This window comes from Eulemur rufifrons, chromosome 16, assembly GCF_041146395.1.
Source record: "Eulemur rufifrons isolate Redbay chromosome 16, OSU_ERuf_1, whole genome shotgun sequence".
Classification (NCBI taxonomy): Eukaryota; Metazoa; Chordata; class Mammalia; order Primates; family Lemuridae; genus Eulemur; species Eulemur rufifrons.
Genome location: NC_090998.1, coordinates 42497963 through 42511196, shown reverse-complemented (window position 1 = coordinate 42511196; position 13234 = coordinate 42497963). Strand labels below are relative to the sequence as shown.

The 13234-nt window shown below is 42.4% G+C and overlaps 1 protein-coding gene across 2 annotated transcripts in view; it reads left to right on the top strand.

Annotated features, from left to right (window-relative positions):
- The window catches only part of CBX5 (chromobox 5), a 29122-nt gene extending 26262 nt beyond the window's left edge, over positions 1 to 2860 (top strand). For both annotated transcript variants that reach the window (XM_069489562.1, XM_069489563.1), the window contains exon 5: positions 1424 to 2860. In XM_069489562.1, coding sequence (XP_069345663.1) covers positions 1424 to 1574 — 151 coding nt within the window. In that variant the 3' untranslated portion in view covers positions 1575 to 2860. The remainder of the gene's footprint in view (positions 1 to 1423) is intronic.
- The last annotated feature ends 10374 nt before the right edge of the window (positions 2861 to 13234 follow it).

The window sequence follows — 13234 nt, the reverse complement described above, 5'->3', positions numbered from 1 at the left end:
CAGAGAGAATGGCTCTTAGACGAAAGTGAAGTATTTCCCCTTAATTTGGTTCTTAACGACAGAGTGATTTATGGTGTGGCCCCACTACCTCTCCATTTCCAATTGTTCTGGGTTTATGATACACAGAGGGTTTGTGCTACAGTGCCACTAAGGAAGCTAATTACCCTAAAAGTTGTACAAATGGTTAAATTTTTTATCTGATCAGAATGCTGCTGCTAAATTACCCAGAAGCCTATATCTGAGGAATCACTATACTCTGTCAGGAGTAAGGAGCTGTATTTACTGGTTTTTCCTACTCAGCCATATGTTTTACTTATGATTTACATTCACATATTAACTGGCTTTTTCTATCATAGTCCAAATTTGAGTATCTGCTCTAAACTTTGTATTTTCCCTCTCCTCTTCTCACCCATAATACTTAACTAAACTACTCAACTGTCTAGTAAAAGAGGTAGCTATCTTTGTCCACCTTGCAAGAGATTTTATTTTTTTTGAGATAGGGTCTTACTGTATTGCCGAGGCTGAAGTCCAGTGGTATAATTATAGTTCACTGCAGCCTTGAATGCCAGGGCTCATGTGATCCTCCCACCTCAGCCTCCTGAGTAGCTGGGACTACCAGCATGTACCACCATGCCTGGCTAATTTTTAAAAATTTTTTTTGTAGAGACAGAGTCTCGATAAATTGCCCAGGCTGGTCTTGAACTCGTGGCCTCAAGCAGTCCTCCCACCTTGGCCCCCCAGATTGCTGGGATTACAGATGTGAGCTACTGCACCTGGCCACAAGAGAATTTTAATTAAAATTTTTTTGTCTTGATTTGAAATCATGATTAAGGAGCCATGTTGCTAGATTTTTTTTGTTTTGTTATACTTGGTAGTGGAGGCTGTAATAACTTGTATAATTGAAATTTGCAGCTAAATTTTTTTTCTTGTTCCACTCCACAGTTCTGACTAAAGGGGTAATGAGTATTTAAAAGGCCACAAGGTGAGAAGGATTAGGACCCCTTTATTTAGATGATCCAGAAACTGGATTGATCAACTTTACATAATCAATAGAGCTGAATATAGGTTTGACTGGGTTCACTTATATGCTTATACACACAAATAAAAATTGTGAAAGCAGAATTAATATAATTTATTACTTAGCCTTTTTGACTGAGCCTACCCCCATGTTTTACATTTAAATTCTAGCTGCAGACATCTGTTTCTGTCTGATATAGTAGTTAAATGATATTGACTCATAATTTAATTTATTTGTGTAAATTTCTCCTTGAAAATAATGAATGGTTAGGGTCCTTTTCACCTTGAAATCAAGGTTAGGAGGAAATAAGTGAATTAAATCCATATAATGATGTAAATCTATGTTTGAATAGATTCTTTCCCTCTTTCTTTCTTTCCTTCTAAGTCTCATATTTTTTCTTTCCAGGAAAGACACAGATGAAGCCGACCTGGTTCTTGCAAAAGAAGCTAATGTGAAATGTCCACAAATTGTGATAGCGTTTTATGAAGAGAGACTGACGTGGCATGCATACCCTGAGGATGCGGAAAACAAAGAGAAAGAAACAGCAAAGAGCTAAAGGAGGGGGTGGTCTCTGTCATTTCTCTTTGTACATAATACATTCACCCCCCGCCTCCTCTCCCTTCTACCCACCCCCTTCTATCCTAAACACATCCATAAAAAATGTGCTTATCACTGTGCTCCACAGGAGAAATGTTGGTATTGGTTCTCTTGTAACATAACTGATGGTCTGATTCATGATAAGTGTCTCTCTGTGAAGACCAGGCATTTACAGACTGTGTGTAATTCCCACAGTTTTTTTGCTTTGCCCTGATCTCTTCCTTCTGCTCCCCTGTGACCTCAAGATGAGTTTTAAGTTTTTAATCACCTTAGAGTCTTGATCTTTTCAGGGTTGGTCGCTTTTTAGATTTGAGGATTTTGTTACAATGATGATGAATTTTGGTTTCTTGCTTTGGTTCTTAGAACGTGTTGATGACCAGCTGGCCTTTGTTTTGACATGTTGGGATGGAAAGGATGTTGCCCATATTTTAAAAAGCCAATAGCAATTGCCTACCTGTTGGGGCTTTCCCAACCTCGTTCAGCTCTACCCAGGAGAATACAGGGTTTCTGGTGTGGTCTTCTGAGCCACTCTCATTGTTCATCCTCACTTATCCTCCCAGAATAATTCCGTCCTTTGGAGGACTTGAAATTTTACACTGAAATTTGTCAAGGCACTCCTTTTAGCCCCAGGACTTTTGGCCTTGTTCTTAGCAGTCCCTGACTCTGCTTCTGCAAGGTGGTGTCAGTTTGTCATCAATGACAAGACTATTAACTGTGGAGATTTTTAGCTGTAGTACATGAGGATGATGGGGTAGGGGTAGGATACAATTGTCTTTATTATCATATATGGTATGTATGTATTTTTTCCTTCCATCCCTCATATTTAGATTATATATTTATGTAGGTATGAGTGATTGCCTGGTGCTTGCTTGTGCCAAGGTGCTAGGCACCCTCCAACCCTGCCAACTTTTGTGGCCTCCCAAAGCATTCCTGTTACCAAAGAGGCTTCAAACCTGACCCTCACTTCTCAGTGGACCCGAGTTTCTCTTCTACGCCATTATTTTCAGTGGGGAATTTTTGGAGGGGAGCCATTGGCCACAATATCAATTTTAAATATTCATAGCGGTTATAGTCATAAGTCTCCTGCTTTCTTGACTCCTGGATTTACCACCAAGAGTCCCCAAAGTATTAATGCTCTTTCTTTTTATCACCCTCAAACTTTTAGTTGTATCTTATTTTTAAAAATGCATTTTCATGAAAGAATATCACTTCAAAAAGTGACAGGCCCTGGCATTAGCATGTCAATACAACCTTCTCTTCCTACTCAGCAAAATATTTTCCCTTTTGGTTTCCTCTTGCTTTCTTATTATATTGAGAGATTTTTCTGACCATATCCTTTTGTGTCCTTCAAGAAATACCCTACTTCTTTTTATCCTTTTCTTCTTGTAGTTGAGGGGGGCTAGAGAATCAGGACTAAAAGTAAGGAAATAGCAGGGTTTTGAGCATCCTTGTCCCAGCCCCAAAGCTGAGGAAATAAGAATAAATGCTTGAAACAGCCTTAATTCTAGAGTTCACCAGCCATTGAGGCTGCGCTTGTTGTTGCTTTTGATTTTTAAAACATATAGCTGTCTGGCCAGGAGCATTCAACCATTGCTAGATTATTCAGAGTAATGAGGGGAATGGATGGATTGCTCCAGTACACAGATGAGCCAAATAATATGCAAATCATACATCCATTCATAGCATTTGTTAACATTGCTTCCCTGCTCAGCTGCTGATTGAATTCTGTGTGCTTGTATAAATTATGTCAAAAATTATACTGCAGTTGAGAAGACAGCTGTTGCTGCAGTGACATGACAGACTGGAACAATGAAGCTTTTGGTTTAAGTCAGCCGAGAAAATCCTTCTGAATGGTAATGTGATTGGGGGAGAGCTCATAACCCATACCTCAAGTAGGTGGGAGTTTTATCTCTATATTCCTTTGCTCTCTGAAGGAATTAAAGGCCTAGATCAAGTGCTTGACAGTTGTTTGTACTTACTCTGATGGGCATCTAAAAGAAAGAAAGGATGGTCAGGAAAAAGATTTGTCATACAAGTAGCCAAGGATATCAATTAGGGTAGACAAGAATAGGACAAAAATAGGCCAGAGCCCCTGAGGAGATGATCTGGGTCTCTTGATTTGCAGCTGGAGAAAATGACAGCCTATCCAAGTAGCCAGTGTTTGCCTCCTAGTAGCAGTGGGTATGCTACTGCTACCAATCATATTTTTAAAACCAAACATCTAGCATGGGGACAAAGAACATGACAATATTTGGTACTGGGATTGGTCTTGAGAAACCTGAGACATGTGGTTGCTATGGTTATAGGCAATATTTAAGTCATTTATTGAAATCTGATTTTCTTTTACCAAAATAGCCCTAGTATCATCTCCACTTATTACTCCTTTAGTACTCCTCATTCCATCTTTTTCTGTCCTCAGTTTATTGAATCATGGTCTTATACTGCATATTGCCAAAGCAACTTTTCTTTTCTCCCTTCCTACCCACAGCTGGTTCTATAGGAACTTAGGGAGCCAGGGGCCAATACTGACTTCAGCCCTTAGCACAAAGGAAATCAGATGCCTGCCTCCAGCATTTGTGAGTGCTGAGTAGCTGTCCTTGCCCTTGGAGAATTGCAGCCTCCAACAAAAACCTGTTTTGTGGAGCTTTCTCCCCTACAAAGAGTTAATAGCCATGGGCTAAGCACTCTTAGGGCTGGGTGTCAGGTGCTCAAAGTATATTTTTCCTGTGTTTAGTTCTGTTTCAAAACATCTTTCTAATGAATGATCTCCCTTTCTGCAGACTTTAGCACAGCTTTGCCCAGAGTCTAGCAAGGACAGCATAGCAGCTCTTCCGATCCCTGGGCTAGGATGGCCCGTAAGTTAAGATCAACTGTTGGAAAAATCAGCCTGGATGGAAGTGCCCATTTTAAACCTGGAGAGAGCCATATTGTTTTTTTTCTCCTTCAAACAATCCAGTTTTTGTCTGTTCTAGGGAACATTTGGACCTGTGGTGCTTCTAACACTCAAAAATCTAAATGGTCCTTGGCTGTCCCTCAACCATAGCGCATACTACTTTTTGTTGCTGAAGGGTTGGTCCTATTCCCATAGCTTGGGCAGTTATTATTCTTAACTCTTTGTTCCTGTTCTGTAGCAACCCTACAGTCTATTTTCCTTATATTCAGGCCAACTAAATCACAAGGCATTGGGAAGTTTATTGGGATTTTCATCTTGAGATTTTTACAGCTCTGTGATTTAACCCAGCTCGCCTAAGGTACAGTGAGAGATCAGAGGGATGTGTGTGTGGGCTGGGGAGCAATTGTCTCTACCCTTAGGGTTCAAATTTGAGGGCCTAAAATACTACTTTGCAATGATATGAGAAACCTCATTAGATTTGAAATGAGGAAATTCTCACAAGTCTGGTTAAAGGAAAAGCTAATTTTGCATCCATGACCCCCTCTTTTTGATTGAGACTTTTAGAGTAAAAATTATAGTGTTGAGGTGTATACTTTTGTCATTAGACCACCAAACATATCTGTGGCAAGCCAGAGAGAGGAAAAGTCTAGAGCAAATGTATTGGCAATTTCATGCTGGCTTCACTCACTGGTTGCAAAAGTTATGTTTTCAAAAATAGAGATGTTGCTAGCCTTATACCCAAAAGTATAAGCTCTAAATTAGGTGCTTCTCCTGCCCAGTTTGCATGAAGCTCTCCAAATTTCAGCCATACCCTGGTAGAGGTCAACAATGGTTTCATTCAGCAGGTATTTTTTGGCCTAGAGACACAAAGGTCAAAAGAACGCCATCCCTGCCCTCAAAGAACTTTCATGCTTGTGTAGGATGAACTGACCATTCATTAATAGTTTGGTGTAATAAATGCTACACATTGGTACAAATTTCTGGTTTGGGGGCAGAGACAGCTGGCTGGTATTGGTATAGTTTGTCGCCCTGAAGTAGAAGGGGGACATTATTTTTGGTTCATATGTGGAAAAGACCTTGGGTGAACTGAGCTAACTGGCCATAGAACACATAAGGGCTTGTTTTACTCCAGGAAACAAATATAGGTGAGGATTAGACATATTATTGAGAGAGAGAACAGGTGAGTTGGGATTGAGAACTTCTGATTTTGGTTCCTGGTTTAGACTCAGCCAGAGTATTAACTATGTTGCAGATTCAGTTGTATGTTACATTGCGGGTTCTGTAACATTTATTCATCATGGACATTTTGTGAGAGTTGCTCACACCTTTTTCAATTTCTTATCCCTTTTGGAGGAATGAACATGAGGCTGGCTTTACGCCTAACACAGGGACATACTTTCCAATGACCAGAGATTTGCTAAAAAGAAGGCTTGGAACACATCTTTTAATACCTGAGCATCTACTCTGGGCAGTGTAGTTTTATTTAACATGGCAAGAGAGTGATTGCTAAGCAAGGACTTGTGTTGATTATATGGAAACCTTTCCCAGAAATACACCTGCCCTGCGTATTAAATCTGAGTCTCAGATTTAATCAGTCTGTGGAGGTCTAGAGTGAAGTCTAGCTTGGTTAAGAAACAGTCTGACCATAAGAAAGTTCACAATTCTGACCCATCTGACCATAAGAAAAAGATGTTTATTTCTGTCTGGATAAGTGAAAGTTTTGACTAGCTTTGGAAGTCAAAATTCCCAGGAATTAAAGTAACTGTTTGGGAAAGTTAAAGAGTGAAGTTTTTTAGATAATTTCATAAAAAAACATTCTAGTTTCTTTTTGCTTGTGCTGAATTTCCTGAATTTTAATCTACCTCATCATATCTTTTTAGAGTTACTTCAGCATGCTTGACTTTGGTTGTTTTCTAAGGTGGAAGTTTTCCTATTCATTGATAGCTTGTTCTCTTGCTTTTTCATCCTGATTCTCATTTCACCTATCATCATCTCATTGCTCCTCTGTCAGAGAAATGTTTTAAAATAGTTTAAAGCCTTATTTTATGGGAAGAAAGTGATCCTCCAATGCTGTTTGTCTCTGAGACCAGTAAGAGAAGGAGTTAAAACAAGGTAGTGGGGGAGGGGATGAATCCTGCACTGGAGGCAAAAGCTGACAAGGAAAGAGCCATTAATTAACACAATTTCAAAGTCAACCGATTGTGATCATTAATGTCACAATAGATCAAAACCTAATTATCACAGCCTAGGTAAGAGCCATCAGTATTAATCGGAAAATCTAATAGGAAACTATTATCAAGAAATTAGGCCAAATTGAATACAGTGAACTTTTTATCTTGTCATTCTCTCTCTCTTTTTTCTTTTTTTGTGATGTCCAATGGCATTGGCAGGTGTGACCCTGACGGTTGATCTAAGGCCAAGTGGCCAGTTTATCAACGTTTTTTAAGGAATTTTTTTTAGGAATTCCAGACTGTAACCTGAACTGTCATTGCTGAAAAATCAGTTTGGAACATTCTCATCACCTGTACTTGGCTGGTATGATCAGGAATCAGTGGCAAAAAGTTTATATTTAAGTCTTGGAATGGTTCCTGGAACTAGAATATCCCCTGTGAACATTTTACTGTGTATGTTGATAAATCATTCTTTGAATTTCTGTTGCATATAGGGGTCCTGCTGCACTGGATACTGTGAGGGGCTATGGAAGAAAGGAGATTAATGCCTAGAAATTCTTTGAGAACACCTGAAAAGATAGAGTTTAATCGTATCACAGACTCTTAAGGCTCAAGTCAGTGTTTTTTAGTTTCTAGTAGTATTAGGATTTGATTCTAAACCAGGGCTGGCTGTGGGTTTGCTCTCCATCTCATGTCTCCCCCCACCTCTGCTCCCCTCCCCAATTTTAGGATAAAAGACATAATGATTTCTATCAGAATCCAGAGTAAATCCAAAGGGGGAAAAAGACATCAACTTTTTTCTCTTACCATTCTTTGTTAAAGAGTTATGTCTCCTGTAGGAGGAAAGAAAATTACAAGAGTCTCTATGACTAGTTATAGAGAATATCTCATCCCCTCTCCCTGCATAGAAAAGCAGGGGTCAACATTAATAGTTTTAGTCTTGAGCTGTTTATAAAGATGCTGTAACTCTTGAATTGAGTTGAGGCAGAAAAGTTGGAAAGATGGTATTGTGGGGAGGGACACGAAGCAGCAGGAAGGTGTTTGGTGATGCTAGGATTCCTACCCTACCAACCTTGCAGCTCTACAAAAGCACTACCAAGACCACCACTGGGGAGATGGTTCTCATTGTTCCTGCTTGACTGTGGTCTTTCTGGATTTTAGGAATCTGGGTTACTCAATACAAAACTTTGGGAAACCAGTGTTGACTTTGTCCTTCACCTCTTGGGATAAAGTATTTCTTTACAAAAGAATTCATGTCCTTAATGTTTAAAATGTAATTTTATGTTCAAAACATCCATTAACACATGACTTCCAGAAGCAGTTTGTTTCTCCAAGATTCCTTACATTATGCTAGATAAATAATAGGCCCTCCGTTAATACTTGTGAGTTGATCGAGTTCATTTAGTTTGCAGAGTGAAGTGTACCTATCAACTTTCTTTTGCTCCCAAGTGCACTCTGAGAAGTAAAATGCTCTAGGAAGTGAAACAAGGATTGAATGGATGCTGACTATGTGTGCCAACCTTCTCAACTGATTGACAATGGCTGACCTTGGGCAAGTCACTCCTTTCAATGCCTCAGTTCCCCATCTGTCAAATGGGGGTAATAATACTGACCTACCTCACAGGGGTGTTGTGAGGCATTGTAAATCAAAGTGGATAGAATACTTTAGGGTCCTCTGTGGAGGATTCTTTGAGCCGAAGTTTAAGCCTGACACAGGCTTTAGTCCTCGCTGAGCTGTCTCCAAGATTGGAACTACTTAGTGATCTCGGCAAATTCTCTGCCCCCCACCCCTCATCAAAGCTGCTAGTTCAGATGTTGACAGTGTTTTCGTAAATGTTGGAATCTTACTAGTCCAGACGTACTTAGGACATTATGGGGGAAGGCACTTAGTATTTTCTATGTCTGGCATTCACAAAGAGAGGCTATTTCAGACCCAAGAGCATTGGATTAGGGAATCATGAGGCAGGGATGCTACTGCTTGTTCCTCTCTGTAGGTTGGGAATTAAGGTCCTATTCCCCATGGGTTTGGAGCAGACTCAATACTGTCTCAGGAGCAAAGCAACCCTCAATGGTTTTGATTTATGTCGTTGCTTATCACTCCCCAGCCTGATCCCTGGACAGCTGGGTCACTGCACCCCTTTGTGGTATCTATACTCCACTTCCTCATAGGGACCAGCTGGTTCAATAAATGTGACCACCTCCTCATCCCCCACCAAAAAAGAGCTACATTGGAAACTTGTTTTTCTAGAAATATGTGTAACACTCAGAATTGGGCATCTGTCCTTAAAGCTTTATCCAATTTACTGTATTCAGCATCTGTCATCTCTCTCAGTGTCCACAGTCTGAACTTTGACTTTTTTTCCCTCTGGTTTGAGAAAACTTTGGACACTATTTGCCCACATATGTACTCAAGGGCCTTATCTTTCCATCTCAGTTTAGGGGCTCAACAAGCTCCTTTTCCCAATAGGGCTCTTTCTCCTTTCCCTCTCCTTGGCCCTAGATTTGTAATCCATGAAAAAGCACAAGGTCCTGGCCCCTCGCGGTCACATTCTGGTTCTCTGTGTTTTGTGGACTCTGCTCCCACTGTTCAGCCAGCACTGGCAGTACCAGACGGTTCTGTGGAATCCTGGAGGATGGAGAGAGCACAGTCTGCCACACTGCCAAGTAGCCAGGAGTTGACTCACCTGTGGCCCGCTGGCTCTCCCACCGTTTCTCGCAGGATGGGATCTAAGAGACTCAAGAGGCTGGCTTTCTTTCAGCACTCTCTATCCTGAGCAGCAACACAAATCGTACTTTGTAGCCAGATTTCTGAATGAAAATGAAAAATTGAATTCTCTATGGACTTTTAGGTTTGTGGGGGAGTTTTGATTCTGTTTCTTGGTTTTATTTCAGCCAAACTTGTCTGCTTTTGATTTTTTTTTTAAGGATAAGTGATCTATATATGTGTTCACCTTTTAAATGTAAATGTTTAAAAGTAGGCATTTATGTGTTTCCATGACTGACATCTGATGCAGACCTCATTCTCTCCCCCTCTTCCACCCTCCTCTTTTCCCCTTTTCATAATCTTGTATTGGTTCTAATAAATGGTTGCTTTTCAAATACGGATCCTGAGTGGTGGTTTAAAGATCTGGGTCTTAACACCCCTTCTTTTTTTTTTTTTTTTTTGAGACAGAGTCTCACTCTGTTGCCCAGGCTAGAGTGAGTGCCATGGCGTCAGCCTAGCTCACAGCAACCTCACACTCCTGAGCTCAAGCGATCCTCCTGTCTCGGCCTCCCGAGTAGCTGGGACTACAGGCATGCGCCACCATGCCCGGCTAATTTTTTTTTTCTATATATATTTTTAGCTGTCCATATAATTTCTTTCTATTTTTAGTAGAGGTGGGGGTCTCACTCTTGCTCAGGCTGGTCTCGAACTCCTGAGCTCAAACGATCCGCCCACCTCGGCCTCCCAGAGTGCTAGGATTACAGGCGTGAGCCACCGCGCCCGGCCTAACACCCCTTCTTTAATTTGGGCCCTGGAGTGTCCGCCAGTAGTCACACATCCCAGTTTCTGAAAGAACAACTTGGAGAACAAGGGCTCTTTTCTAAGGATAGTTGGTCTCTGACTTTCTACAAATAGCTACAAGGTGGCTCAAGTCTGAGGGGATAAGAGAACATGTGTCCTGTCTCCTACTCTGTTTCCTTAGCTGGTTCAGTGTGTAGCCTTCCTGGTTTCCATGCTCTGCTCTGCTCCTGATGGTTCCAAGAATAAACTTGGAATTAGCCTTCAGGATCCAAGGGACCCCTTGAAGAGTCACTCATGGTTATTAGAATTTATGGAACACCACATCAAGCAAACAATCTAAATCAGGTTTGAAAATGGGTGTTTGTAAATGTAACTTTGTATTTTGTCTTTCTGATTTGCTTCACAAATACCAAAGAAAGTGTTTTCTCTGAGGACTGAATACTTGTGGGAAAGGAACGTGGTGTGGGGTGAATTGGAGTTGGATTAGGAGGGGGAAAGTGTGTGGGTAATCAAGAATTTATTGGGTAAAAGAAGCTGATGCAGTCCTGAATCTAATGGAGATAGGCAGAAACTATCAGAAGAGTAAGAAGTAAAGAAGATGGAGAGATTCCCCAAACCCAGACATCCTCCCACTGAGCTGTGACTCTGAAGCTAAGTACTTTTTTCTACCATCTCCTACCTGCAATTCCCTCGTTCTCCTTTCTTGCTGCTGAGTTATAGGGTCTCCCCAGTCTAATCTCGTAAAGTCTTATGAAGACATCTGTAGGGTGGCTGGCTTAATGTTCCATGACCTCATAAACATGGGACAGGAGAGCCATTTGGTCCACTCAGAGCCAGACCCTTCTGGACATAATTTATTTCCTGCCTCTGAAGCCTGGGACTGCTTGCCCTCTTCCCTTTCGATCTTTCTAGTTCTCTAGAAATTGTGCCACTTTGTCTCTGCCTCAGGCCCATTGGAAAGCACAACTCCAGGGTTTTGACACCTGCACTCCTAGTCCTAAACAACTGAGTCTTGGTTTTTGTTTCCCTCCAGTGAGGAGTGTGCCTGCATGACACTCATTCAGATGAGCTCATCATTCCTCCTAACTCTCCTCCCAGGAACCTTGCCTCAGTCTGCTGGGGACGTCCAGAATGGGGCGAATTTGCCTCTCCTTTTGTCTTTACTAACAGGCTGCAGAGCTAGTGAAATCGATGCAGCGCTAACAGCCTGGGAAAATGGAGGATCACTGTGTGGGAGTCTCCCCTTGGATCCTTGGATCACTAAGCACACTGCTCTAAATTGTCCTGTTAGAGCCAGGACATGCCGCCTCTGCCCTTTGGAAGGACGTGTGAGCCAGGGGTGACAGCCTCAGTCTTGAGGGCTGCTGAACCTGAGTGTGTGCAGAGGAGAGCCCATTACAGCCTGTGAACACTCCAAGGCACTACCCAAGCCTTTTGAGAGAGACCTGTGTGTGTTGGGGGCTGGCGGAGACAAGGTGACAGCTGGAGGCCAGCTGGCCTGTGCAGGCATGCCACACAGACACTATGGGGCACTGTTGTTCAGGCAGAGACTGGAGAGTAACGACTGAGTGTGAGCAAACCCCATGAACTCACCTGTTTAAAGTCACAGACAAGCAGAAGACAGGTGAAGGGAAGGGTCTGATTCTTGCCTTTCTGACTCCGTGGCCTTCCTTTCTCCTCTCTGTTGCTCTCAGCTTTCCCCACCCCCTCTGCAGCTGTAACATCTTGCTTTCCAGGTGCCGGCTCCCTCCTCTCTCAGCTTCTGCCTTTATTTGTGTGGCTGTATTTTTTAATGGTTTCTCCCTTTTGTCTACTATATTCTGTGTATTTTTCTTTGTCTTTTTCTCTTCTCATTTCTGGCCTCTCCACCCCATGTTCTCTCCATTCCCTTTAAATTCCGTAAGCAACCTCAATTCGGACATTTAATTTTAGCCCCATCAAACTGTTATATTTCTTACAGCAATCTGGGACTCTCCATGAGCTCTTTCTACCCCACGCCACCTTTGGAAACAGCTGCATCTCTTTCTGAGTATAATGTGATACCCCCTCCCGGACTGGGAGAGTGATGTTGGCTCGGTAGCCTCATGCCTCCTCTCAGCAAAGCCTTGTTTGATCATTTGGTTATGAGCCAGGGAGGGAGGAAGAGATGCTAAGAATTGAGCTTGCTGGTATATTTGGGGGCTGCTGAGATGAAAAGGATTAAGGTTATTATTGCAACCTTTTTTTTTCTTTCCCTTTCTGCTGCTGCTTCTGTCTTCTAGAGAAGAAAGCTGGTGGGGAGTTGAGGTATTGGCCATAGCTGCTGCAGCTTATGAAATTCTGCTTCTACATCTGCTGCAAGGGTGGGGGGTGAAATCTGCAGAAAGGGGGAGGAGGGTGATGAACTGGAGCCCTTGCCTTTGCTGTGTAGGAATGGGATGGACCGTTCCTGTTCCTGTTGTTTCCAATACTGCGCAGCTCTCCCTTCGCAGCCTATCTCCCCCTTGCTCCCTCCCTCCCTCCCTGCGCCCCCCCCCCCCATAATCCTCTGCTTGTTTATGTTTCAGCTTTTCCTGGCAGCAGCCAGGAGTGCTCAGCTCCTAGAGACCTGGGCCTAACTGCTCCTTTGTCCTCTATCACATACACTGTTGCTCTAGTTCCTGCCTTACTGTGGTTCTAGTCCTGTTTGTGCTAGGGGCTGGGAGAGAGAGGGCATGGAGCTGCCATGGTGCTCCCGGGCCAGCAGGGCTGGGGCTCCCTGCTGCTCAACTGTGTGCGCAGCCACACATCTCTTGCTTCCAGACCAGGCCTCAGGATGCTTCCTCTCCATGTTTTCTCTGCCCTCCTTATTTCTCTCTCCTTGACCTTTTCTCTTGTTCATTATTCTTTCTCGGTTACCATTTTTTCCTTTCTATCTTCTCAGTCCTTTCCTCTTCTCATCTTTTCAGTTCTTCTTTACTGTTTTTCCTCTCCCTGTTTTTTATTTTTGTATTTCCAGGAGTACACAGCTAATAAGGGGGATTAAGGGAAGGGGTTGAGAAGGAAAGAAAAATATAGATTGTTTTTCCTCT